The following is an 11,943-nucleotide window of genomic DNA, read 5'->3' as shown; positions in this document are numbered from 1 at the left end:
GCGCTGGAGGGACAGAGCTGCGGCTGGAGAGCCAGAGCTGCGGCTGGGAGAGGACAGAGCTGCGGCTGGGGGAGGACAGAGCTGCGGCCGGATGGACACAGCTGCAGCCGGAGGACTAGAGCTGCTGCAGGGAGCCCGTTGCCCGGCATGGAAGGCTCAGGTTTATGGCAGGCTGGAGCTGCCAGGGAAACATTTTGGGTTCCTGCACTCCACGGACTCCCCGTTATTGCTGCCAATCACTCACTTGTGGAGACAACACCCCGACTTGCTGCCACGTAAGTAACTACAAACCCAACTTTGACACCCCCTCCCCCTGCTGCTATTTTATTTTGTATATAGGAGTGATCAGCAAACCCGCCCATGTGCCAATCTTCCCTGCAGCCGGGACTCCGGCACCCCAGCTCGGGTGTAAGTTCTCTGCTGCTTCTGTTAACCCGTGTAGCATTGGCACAGAGTTAGTTTCCAGGTGCCCAGGGCGAATTTAGGGCATGCTTAGTGGGGTCCTGGCCAAGTGCCCCTAACAGGCACTTACTATGGAGAATTAGGAAATGGGGACAGGTCAGTTGGTCATATGATGAGAGAGTCACTGGGTGATGCTCATATCGACACATTCTAGGAGCCATGAAGTGATGGATGACGAATTAGTAATGACGTCTATTAATGACATATGGAAGTGGCATTACATGTGCGGGACCAGGCGGCTCTGACATCTGAGCTCCGAGAGCTGACTCCCATCTAGCACACAGTTCTACTGTTCCCATACATAGCTCCTGGAACTACACATTCTCCAGCGGTTTCCCTCAGCCATGGGCTAACACATTCCTTTCTACACAATACAGTGAACGCTATCTATGGCACTAAAGGCAACACAATCGTTATAGTTGTAAACCATATATTTGCTGTGCTCCTACAAGTCTAGCAGTAATTGATATCTGACAGCCTAGGCGATATATTGGACATAGACCCCAGTCATAAACTATCAGCTTGGCCATAAGCATCCTCTTTTATGGGAGAAATCGTTATTTTTATATATAGAAATATACTAATGACAGCAAGTGTCTGCAGTGACAGCCTAGGGGACTGTTGCAGTGCTGTACAGTGCCGAGTACTGGCTTCCCTGCTCATATATCCGTAACAAGGTGAAGACCCTTGGACCTTATATATGCAGGCTCTTAGTTTGGTGACTAGTAAATACTTACACAAGGTGTCTTGTTGCTATAGAGATGGAAACATATGCACCCCAAGGTTACAGGTGATTGACGTGTGATTCAGTGTGTATCTGTTTTATTCTGCAGATGATGTTCAATTACCCAGTTCCAAAATCCACAACTACCACTTTCCCTTCTAGGAACATATGCTATGACGTTTGGTGACGTCAGAGCATTGAGGAGATGGAGTGGAAGTGTTTAAAGCAGTAGTTTTGCTCTATGCCTGGCTTAGCATGCAGACAGTGTCTGTGTGTGACTACAGCTCAATGTGACCAGGGTGATATTCGGGCTCTCTGCCAGATCATCTACCGGCTGCTCTCTGGCGCCTCTACCGACGTCATAAGGAATAACAGTGTCATAAATTATCAAGAGGGACCTTGTAGGTCATAAATAGCAGAGATTTATTTATTATATTAATGTCTATTAAGACAGCATTAACTTTAAAGGATAGTGTTCAAAGAGTAAGTAAACTCTCCACTCAAGCTTTAGGTTAGGAGATTGAAGTGAGTCAAAACACACACACACACACACACACACACACACACACATATATATATATATATATATATATGTATATATATAGGCTGTGCAGTGCTCTAGGGTGAGCACTGAAAATATGAAAATGTTGTAACTTATTTTCTTTCAATTATACCATGGTTAAACTCGTCTGTTTTCCGCTAACACACACACATATATATATATATATATATATATATATATATATATATATATATATATATATATATATATATATATATATATATATATATATATATATATATACCTGTACAAAAAAAGAAAGGACGAGAGAGAGGGTCATCTTGGTCTGAATGATTTGGATGTGATTGACAAGAGAAAAGGTGTTTAGGGCAGGTCGTGCTGCCTTATTTACAGCCCACTGCTTGAAATAGAGTCTTTGTTAGGGCTGGAAAGCTAATTTAGTGCTGATCAAAAGCGCCACATAGTTAAAGGACTGGTAATGACTGCTAATTTCATCTCAGACTCGTACATCCCCAAATGCTGTAATTAAAGATCTGCCATTTAAGTGCAGGTGAAGAATATTTTTGGGCAATTTTTTTAATTCAACGTGACTAGTTTGTCCGTGCATAACCTATAAGTTATAGTACAGCAAACTATAGCCCGTGTGTATATTTCTTTATTGCATTCAAGTGTACAGTGTGCAGGAAAAATAGATAGGACTTGAGCACTTCTATTCGTCATTTGTCCCACCTTGGCATAATATATCCAGTGGATATTAGCGATATTATTATATATATATTTAACATATAATAATGTTATATGTAATATGATGTAATATATGACATCATCATATTAATAATTATAATAATTTTTACTCTAAATCATTCGAGGTACATTATATGACATAGAAATATAGTAACAGTAAGAAAAATACAAAGAAGTTCAGAATTGTTAATACAAATTAAATACATTATTAAAAATACATTTTATTAAAAAAAATGTGCCTGGCATAATGACTAAAAGTCTGCATTACAGTGCATTTTGCAAGTGACATGTCATTTCTTTCAGTGGGCTTCAAAGTCCGGTAGCTCTGCATTTTTGTAGATGGTCAAAACTGATAGAAAATATTTCAGTCTTTCATCTGTTTTATCTGTGTAGACTAAAGGGCTGTAGTAGACCCCGCTAAGATTGTATGATGTATCTTTAGCAAGTGATTGAGGATGGTTTAGATGTGAGCCTGTGTTGTGCACGTTGTCTTGAGCCCCCCCTGTTGGACGCAGTGGGAGCTACACAGTGGCAGTCCAAGAACAGCACATGCATTTGGCTCGTGTCATTTTCATTATAGAACTTTTTCCCCTTGACAAAAGCAGCTACTGTATGTCAATGGAATATTCTAAATCCTAATTGAGCGAAAGGTCTATCGGTTTTAAAACGCTTGAAGATGAATGTTAGATATGTGCTCATTGCTATCATTATTGTATCCATCATAAGTTCCTGTTACGTTTAAAGTTTAATAAGTAATTTAGCGTTATGTTTTATACTTTCCCCAGTAACTTTATGCATAAAGTATTCTGGCAATGGCATTAATATTGTTATTCTTGGACAATAAGTACTAGTGTGGGTGTCTAAGGTTTTGTTTTAATAAATTCAGGTATGATTGTGTAAGCAGCCTGGTCTTGGTGTGCCTTTGTGGCTACTTTTACACATTGCTTTATCAGTTATATGCACAACCGAAGAAAAATGTTCAATTTATAGTTTTATCGAAAAATGAAGTACTCTGAGCCAAAGTCTCTATTCTTCAGGATATTGCAGGTGCACCCGGGGACCTATACTTTCCATTTGTACAATTGTGCTTACATATATACTTTTATATATATATATATATATATATATATATATATATATATATATATATATATATAGATAGATAGATAGATAGATATACACACATATATATATATATATATATATATATATATATATATATATGTATTAAACAAAACATTCCATTCTACTAATTTGAGACGTTAAAATGCTTTCTGATCATCCGGTTCAGTGTAGTTATGGTCCGCGATTTGTAAACGGGATTTCATCTTTTGTATTTTGCGGCGATGCAATTGCACTGTGCACATGGCGATATTTATCATGCTATGTACTGTTACAAGGTATTAGTGCCGACACGAGTCACACAGCCCAGAAGTTACTACTACAACATTACCACATACCATATGACTATAACGATGGGATGCTGTAGTGTGTTCTCAGTGGAATAATGCTGCTTAATCCTACGATAATCTGAAAGTATTATGTATACTCTATTACCTCAGAGAAATACAAGTTAATTGTGAATAAAAAAATGGGCATCATTAGCTGATGAGCCCAGAGCTAGACAATCAGCATCGTCCAGTTATTACACTGTATTCATTTTACAAAGTGAATTTCCTGCAATGTGCCCGTTTACAGCATAGGAACAGTGTAGAAGGTAGTTGTGGGAAAAATATTTAGGATTTCAAATATTCAATTTAGGCCAGGAATTATTGCAATATATATTATTATTATTATTATTATTATTATTATTATTATTATTATTATTATTATTATGGTATAATTATATTAATTGTGTGATATGTAATCATATTATATGTGTAAAACATCTCTCTGGATATCTATCTGTCTAATATGAATCTATCGCACCAATTTCATTCTCTCTCTCTCTCTCTCTCTCTCTCTCTCTCTCTCTCTCTCTCTCTCTCTTTCTCTCTCTCTTTCTTTTCTGCAAAATGTTAAATGCAATGTTATTTATGCGGCATTATTACAGCAGACATATACATAAATTCTGATGCTAGATAATAGAATGTTAATATTAAATACAGTTTGTTTTTTTCAATGTATGGATTCAGGGTGAATTAGGGTGGTTGGATGTGAGCACTGGTGAGCTGAATTCCACTGCTTTTCAAGAGTCCTTGAATGAAATGATTGGGTAAATCTGGGTCTGGATAAAGCGCTTGTTATTGCCTTGTTCCCTAGTACATATAATGCCACTTCTGAGAATTACAATTGCCTTGCTTCCTCATCGGCCAGGAACAAAGCCAGAGCCAAGTAGTTTCAGATAATCAATAATATATTTCAAGGACACCCTTGTGGTACCGGGTAATTGTACTGGAGTATTGAAATTAAAATCTCATTGTCCCTTTACTACTAGGGCTAAAACAGACTGTCGCATTCATGTCTCCATTAGGTGAATCTTGAAAAACAGGTCTAGATTTTTTTTCTACAAAAGTGTCACTATAGTCGTTTTATGTCAAGAAAATAATCTCAAAGTATTTGTATGTTAATTGGGAATTAATGTATAGTAGCATTAACATAGAGTAGGATTGCAGTGTCTGCTTAGGTACAGATACACAATTTATACCTCTAGGTAATGTAAGGACGTTTATAACGTACGTGTGTGTGTGTGTGTGTGTGTGTGTGTGTGTGTGTGTGTGTGTGTGTGTGTGTGTGTGTGTGTGTGTGAAGCTCTATATCTACAGTATCTATCTATCTATCTATTCACAAACACATACACACATTATATATCTATAATGTGTACATATATATTAATACTTATACATTCATTCATACTCACACACACTTACGTACATGTGTGTATGTATGTATGTATCTAAGTAAATATGTGTGCATATGTGTATATAAATGTTCATATACTAAACACATATATATCACTCTATCTATCACTCTATCTATCTATCTATCTATCTATCTATCTATCTATCTATCTATCTATCTCGTGTGTGTGTGTGTGTGTGTGTGTGTGTGTGTGTGTGTGTGTGTGTGTGTGTGTGTGTGTGTGTGTCTATTCAGTATTGAGGCCTGGCTGCATGTAACAGGTGTGTTTTTTTTTTTCCTTCTGAGGAGCAGAGATTTGTATCCCTCACTTTCACATAAATCGATTTCCAACGAAATGAGAACTTTTGGCTGCCATAGTTGACATTTTGCTGAGAATTGAGTTAGCAAGGCATTAATTATTTCAGAGGGAGATAAAACTCTCATTCCCTAACAGTCAAATAGGCCCTTTTCAGATTTTTAATTACAAAATAAAATGAGGCCAGCTCTTCCTCGCAAGGGTTTGTGAGTGGTTAAACAGAGCTTTCCCCCAATACTGGTGGTCGTCTGCCTCAACTAATTAGCAATGCTGAGAAATTCCTGTTAACAAGGACATTCTCCCAGTCCCCGCTGGTCCCCTGCAGTTCTTCATTTCCATAAGAAGATTAGGAGTGCAGGGAACACACTGAAATGCAGATGCGGAAAAGAAGCGTTTTTATAACCAGCAATTGCTTGGCTGGCTCTCACCTAATTACTGCAACTTAAACCTCGGTTTGCTTCTCAGGACAAAAATGCTTCTGCTGTTCCCTGGACTTTATAAAAAAACCTTCATCTGTACCATATACTGTGGCATAAGAAAACAAACTTTCTTGGCCCTTTGTAATTTTCAGCGCAAGTTTTTCATATACAAATATAAGTCATTATTTTAGTTTGTATTTAATAATGTGATGGGGGGGGGGGGGGGGGGATGCTGATTCTAAACGTGTGATGGTGACTAGTATGTTTATAAGTATAATAAGTAATCTTAACATAGGCATCTATAGATATAGAAGGAATCATAGATATATATTTGGTTAACACTCATTAGTGTTTACTGAATCGGTAACTCCAAATATCTTATAGTCAAGGGCTATCAATGCAGCCAAATTAGGTTACATTTATGGAAAAGGGAAATGTTGGGCTTTCAATTGGCAAATGCCTGTGTCCAGCACTCAAAGATGTTATTTGTTTTCAAACATAATAAAAACTGTTAGTCAACAGTCAACACTAATTTAATTTAAGTAACTTGTATAATATTACAGCGTTGAATAATCTTCCATTATTGATACGTTTTAACCATTTCCGCTGGTATTCTGTGTTCAGGACTGAAAGTTATCCAACAAGTGAATACATTTGCTGTGTCTTCAAATACTGTTTGCCTTTGCAAAATGGTGAAACATCAATATTAACACACTAGAGTCAAATAACTAGGGCATTCATATCTAGTCAGACCACTGTGATAGAGCAAGTCCAAAAAGTTATATAAAACAGGTTGCTAACGTTGAATTCTAAGTTTAAACGGCGCACCGTTAATTATAGATAACCTATTTTATTTGACTGATGTATATAACTAGTGCATCGGCTTACATAAAATACAAAGGCGTGTGTTACCTTGGACGGCCATTAGAAGGCGCTCGTACACTGTTAGTGTCTGAAGGACTTTACAAAGAACCTGCTCTCTTTAATCCAATGAATATCCACTTTAATATCAATTGGAGGAAGATCAGAAAATCTCTAGTGTGATGTTCAAACTTATTTCAGAGCACTTCTCCAGCGGCAAACTGGGCGCCTAGGACTCCGATAAAAAAATAGCCATATTATTACATTATCAGACATGTGCATGTGTATCTCTCTCTCTCTCTCTCTCTCTCTCTCTCTCTATCTCTCTCTCTCTCCATATATAGTTATATCTATCGTCCTATATGTAGATCTATCTATAATGTCTAGACATAACTATATGTGTGTTACAGAGAGAGAGAGAGAGAGAGAGGTATGTAACACACACACACACACACACACACACACACACACACACACACACACACACACACACACAAAGGAGCACACAAATACACACAGGTGCACATTAATATACACAAACAAACACACACAGGTGCACACAACTACACACAAACATACTGATATAAGGTAAATAAAGTTCAACCGGGAGCACACACATACATTATCTATCTATCTATCTATCTATCTATCTATCTATCTATCTATCTATCTATCTATCTATCTATCTATCTATCTATCTATCTACCTTATTGACATTCAACTTGACCCGTGTGAGTAATATGTATTTGGGTGAGTGTATTAGATACACGGCTGAGCACCAGTAATCTTAGATGACTCTTTGTTTGGCTCTGTGTAGTTACAACAACAGAAACAAAACTAGCTATTTGTAAGGGCCATGCTGCCATTTCTCCTAGTATTGATGTATCCCCCCATTGAAATCTTTACATTGTGACAATAGTGCAGCTTCTGAAATGACACTTTGCCTTCCCCCAGTTCTGTCTGGGCAGAGCCAGCGCCGTCACACACGTCTAATACACTGCAATGGGGCCGTGACCTGGGGGTCTCTGAGCCCTCCGGAATATATGTGCCATGCCCCATTTCCCTGTAATAAGCACCCTGTGCAAGTATTAGGCGATTTGGTTTTTCTATTTCTTCCCGTTCTGCATTATGCTGCCTTAAATGTAGGATTGATAAATAGATAGATCTATCTCCATATAGATAGATACATGGATAGATAGATGATTGATAGATACAGTCTGCTAAGGAAGTCGCCATCAGAATATATATATATATATATATATATATATATATATATATATATATATATATATATATATATATATATATATATATATAATCCTGACGGCGGCTTCTTTAGCAGAATTAAGAACTATTGGGTTGCTATGGAGAAGGCCGTCTGTGTGGTGGGGGGGGACGGGGGGACTGCTGCGGGCTGCTGGGGGTATTGGGGGCAGGGCTGGCAGCAGCTATGTGTAGGCAAGTGGATGATGCCATGAAGCTGGAAGCACCTGCACGGCCAGGCCCACGTTCTCTGCTGCTCCGAGTACAGCAGGCTGCAGGCACGCTGTGTGGGTATCACGTTACCCAGGGGGAAAGTGGCCAGACCGGCCTGTGACACCAGGGGCACAGCCCGAGCCATCCCGCAGCCATACAAGGCGCTCTCGCTGCCAGCCCGCGTCCTTCCCGATCACAGCGTTATAGCGGAAAGTCCCTGCAGAGAGCCGCCCGTGGGGCGCTGTGTGTGACCCAGGGGGTACCTGCGCCCCGGTACATGGGAAAGTAAGTTTCGGGCTGGCAGTGAGCGAGGACCTGCGTCCCCCCCAGTCCCCCCCTCACTTCCTCTGCTGCCGGGCGGGTGTGACCTGTTGCTGTTGTGCTGCAGGAGGGGAGTGCGCTTGATGCGACCACGCCCACTTTATGCAAAACTCTGCCCCTGCCTGGAGAGGGAGCCGCGTCCTGATTGGCCGCCGGAAAGCCATTTATTCCCTGACAGCCCCCGTCACATGGACGCTTGTCTATTAACTTCTTTCAAAAAAGTATTCCGGACTTGTGGTAGGCGCGGGATGGGAAGTAGCTTACTCCTGCTGCTGCTGCTGATACCGCTACCTGCCTGACTGCTGCTGCTGCCAGCCTGACTGCTGCCTGACTGCTGCCTGCCTACCTGCCTGCCGCACCGGAGACACCCGCACCGGGCAGCCCACACTCTCACCTACACGGCTATTATACACCAGGCGACCCCCCTCACCCGGCTGCCATATGTACAACATGATGGAGACCGATCTGAAGCCTCCCGCCCCCCAACAGACTTCTGGGGGCAACTCCAACTCTGCGGCCAACAACCAGAAGAACAGCCCGGACCGGGTGAAGAGACCCATGAACGCCTTCATGGTGTGGTCCAGGGGGCAGAGAAGGAAGATGGCCCAGGAGAACCCCAAGATGCACAACTCTGAGATCAGCAAGCGGCTGGGGGCAGAGTGGAAGCTGCTGAGCGAGGCGGAGAAGAGACCCTTCATAGACGAGGCCAAGAGGCTGCGAGCCCTGCACATGAAGGAGCATCCGGATTATAAATACAGGCCGCGGAGGAAAACCAAAACCCTGATGAAGAAGGATAAGTACACCCTGCCTGGGGGCCTCCTGGCGCCTGGGGGCAACTCTATGAGCTCGGGGGTAGGGGCGAGCCTGGGAGCTGGGGTCAATCAGAGGATGGACAGTTATGCCCACATGAACGGCTGGACCAACGGGGGCTATGGCATGATGCAGGAGCAGCTGGGCTACCCGCAGCACCCGGGGCTGAACGCTCACAACGCGGCTCAGATGCAGCCCATGCACCGCTACGACGTCAGCGCCCTCCAGTACAACTCCATGAGCAGCTCCCAAACCTACATGAACGGCTCCCCCACCTACAGCATGTCCTACTCCCAGCAAGGCGGCCCGGGCATGACTCTGGGCTCAATGGGCTCCGTGGTAAAGTCAGAATCCAGCTCCAGCCCCCCAGTAGTCACCTCTTCCTCCCACTCGCGGGCTCCATGTCAGGCTGGGGACCTCCGGGACATGATCAGCATGTACCTACCTGGTGCAGAGGTGCCAGAGCCAGGTGCCCAAAGCAGACTTCACATGTCCCAGCACTATCAGAGCGCTTCTGTACCAGGCACAGCCATCAACGGCACGCTGCCTCTATCACACATGTGAGAACACACACAAAATCAAAAAGAAACTTTTATTAGAGTTTGGACTTTTTTGGACTATTTTTGTACAGAGAAAAAAAAATGGGGAGGGTAACAAAAAAAAAACTTGTAAAGAAGAAAGGAAATTACACAAACATAAAAAGTTCTAGGTAGGAACTTTTTTCAGAATGTTTGCAGAATTATTTACCAATAATAATAATAATAAATAATAATAATATTTAGAGCTAGTCTCAAAGTGATGAAAATGTTTTATTATTTGCAAGGAACTTTTGTACAGTATTTATCAGATAAACATGGCAATCCAAATGCCCATCGTTTATAAGCTGCGACTTTGCCAATCTTTTTACAGTAATAGGTCAATACAGCTTGAATTAAAGCTGAATGAGGGGAACAGTTTTTCTTAACAATTTGGGCATTTTATTCGTTTAGATTAATTGTACAAAAGAGAAAAAAAAGATACAGGGCAAGTACTTGCAAAAACAATTCCTCGGTTTTACATTAAAAAAAAGGGCACACAAAGTGTATTTTTATTCTACTTATTGTTAAGAACAGACTCAAACAGTTGTTAATTTATCATAGGCTGTTTTCAAAGTCTTCATCCTGTTCAGATAAAAAAAGGCAACATGAAACTACTGTGTTTGAGATATTTTCTTATGGTTTGTAATATTTCTGTAAATTTATTGTGCTGATATTTTAAGTTTTTTTTTTCCTCTCTCTCTCATTTTCAGTAGATGTATTTTAAAGACTCGGCACAGTTTGCCGAAAGTCCATGTATATATATATGAACTAATACCACCCTTATAACAGGTACATTTCCAACTTAAGTTTTTATTCCATTCTGCAGTTTGAGATAAATAAATTTTTGAAATATGGAATCTGACACCACGTTGAGTCTTTGATTTATTTGGTATCTGTTGAAATGTCTAACGATCAAATCCATCTTGTGTAAACGTGATATCGTTTAGAACAATATCACCAATATTTTATTTTTTTAAACTGCCTTGCAGAGAAAATATGACTTAAATAGGCGTTAATTAGTATTTTAATACATGTTGACAATATAAATTCTATTTATTGAGCTGATTGCACTAGCAGTGTAGCCTTACGTGTTCAACTTCATGTTTTCCAATCAAATGCATTTTAATAGCAGAGTAATCTTATTGTGTTAACAATGATCGGTGGAGATGACATAGAACCAGCATAATGGAACATCTATCTCCATACAAGGTAAATGTTGCTTTGACATTTGGTGATAAAGTGGATCAGTGTAATACATCCGTCAAGATCAGCTTCTACTTTGTATTTTCATCGTAGAAGAACAAAAGTTCTCTGTATTGCAAACAAATTGCGCCTATTACAGCTGTTTTAATCCTATCTCTAAATTGCCAGCGGGGTCCAAAACTGGATAATATCTCAAGCTGATAACAAGCAAAAAAAGAAGCCTTTCCTCGGCCAATTTGCAGAAGAGATCTTCCAGCTATGAGGTAGAGTTTTACTTTTAAGGCTGAATAATGCTGCTTTTTGATCTTGTGCAGAGTGGTTTAACCATACGCTTTCCGTGGTTAGCAATGACATCAAATGCACTTGGGTAACTGAATTCATATATAGATGATTGAATATGGAATAACACTCCTGGTCACTTGTGATGGCTTTGACATCAAAAGCAGATAGGACTAACAAATTAAATAGATCTATTTTATTTAAAGCAAACCGCACTCGGTTTGTTGTGTGTCGCTTTGGATATCACTTTGCTTTTTGGTGAAGGCAGCTTTTTTTTATTGTTCATGCAAATCCTGATGATTCTAACCTTCCTGCTGCATGTTAGGGGTGAAAGGGTTAAATCGGCTTTGTGATCTCTTGGCCGTTAAATCAAATCACATACTTGT

At 40.4% G+C, this 11,943-nt stretch overlaps 2 protein-coding genes across 27 annotated transcripts in view; both read left to right on the top strand.

Annotated features, from left to right (window-relative positions):
- The window catches only part of LOC146064321 (uncharacterized), a 626,027-nt gene that overhangs the window by 562,508 nt on the left and 51,576 nt on the right, over positions 1-11,943 (top strand). For 16 of the 26 annotated variants that reach the window (XR_014471792.1, XM_083177665.1, XM_083177674.1 and 13 more), the window contains one exon: positions 1-275. This exon is cut by the window's left edge and continues 24 nt beyond it. The exons of 9 other annotated variants lie outside the window; for them this stretch is intronic. The gene's annotated coding sequence lies outside the window, so the exon portion shown is untranslated. Of the gene's footprint in view, positions 276-11,080; positions 11,542-11,943 lie in introns of those variants that run through there. One more of the 26 variants, XM_083177681.1, reaches the window with a different exon arrangement.
- SOX2 (SRY-box transcription factor 2) lies at positions 8,388-10,937 on the top strand. Its single transcript, XM_083177687.1, has one exon. It carries the CDS (start codon positions 9,129-9,131, stop codon positions 10,059-10,061), a length of 933 nt encoding a protein of 310 aa, XP_083033813.1. The 5' UTR covers positions 8,388-9,128; the 3' UTR covers positions 10,062-10,937.

The sequence above is a fragment of the Crinia signifera genome, chromosome 3 (assembly GCF_055691185.1).
Source record: "Crinia signifera chromosome 3, ASM5569118v1, whole genome shotgun sequence".
In the NCBI taxonomy this organism is placed as follows: domain Eukaryota; kingdom Metazoa; phylum Chordata; class Amphibia; order Anura; family Myobatrachidae; genus Crinia; species Crinia signifera.
Note: the sequence above shows the minus strand (reverse complement) of the source record. Positions and strands in the feature narration are given on the sequence as shown.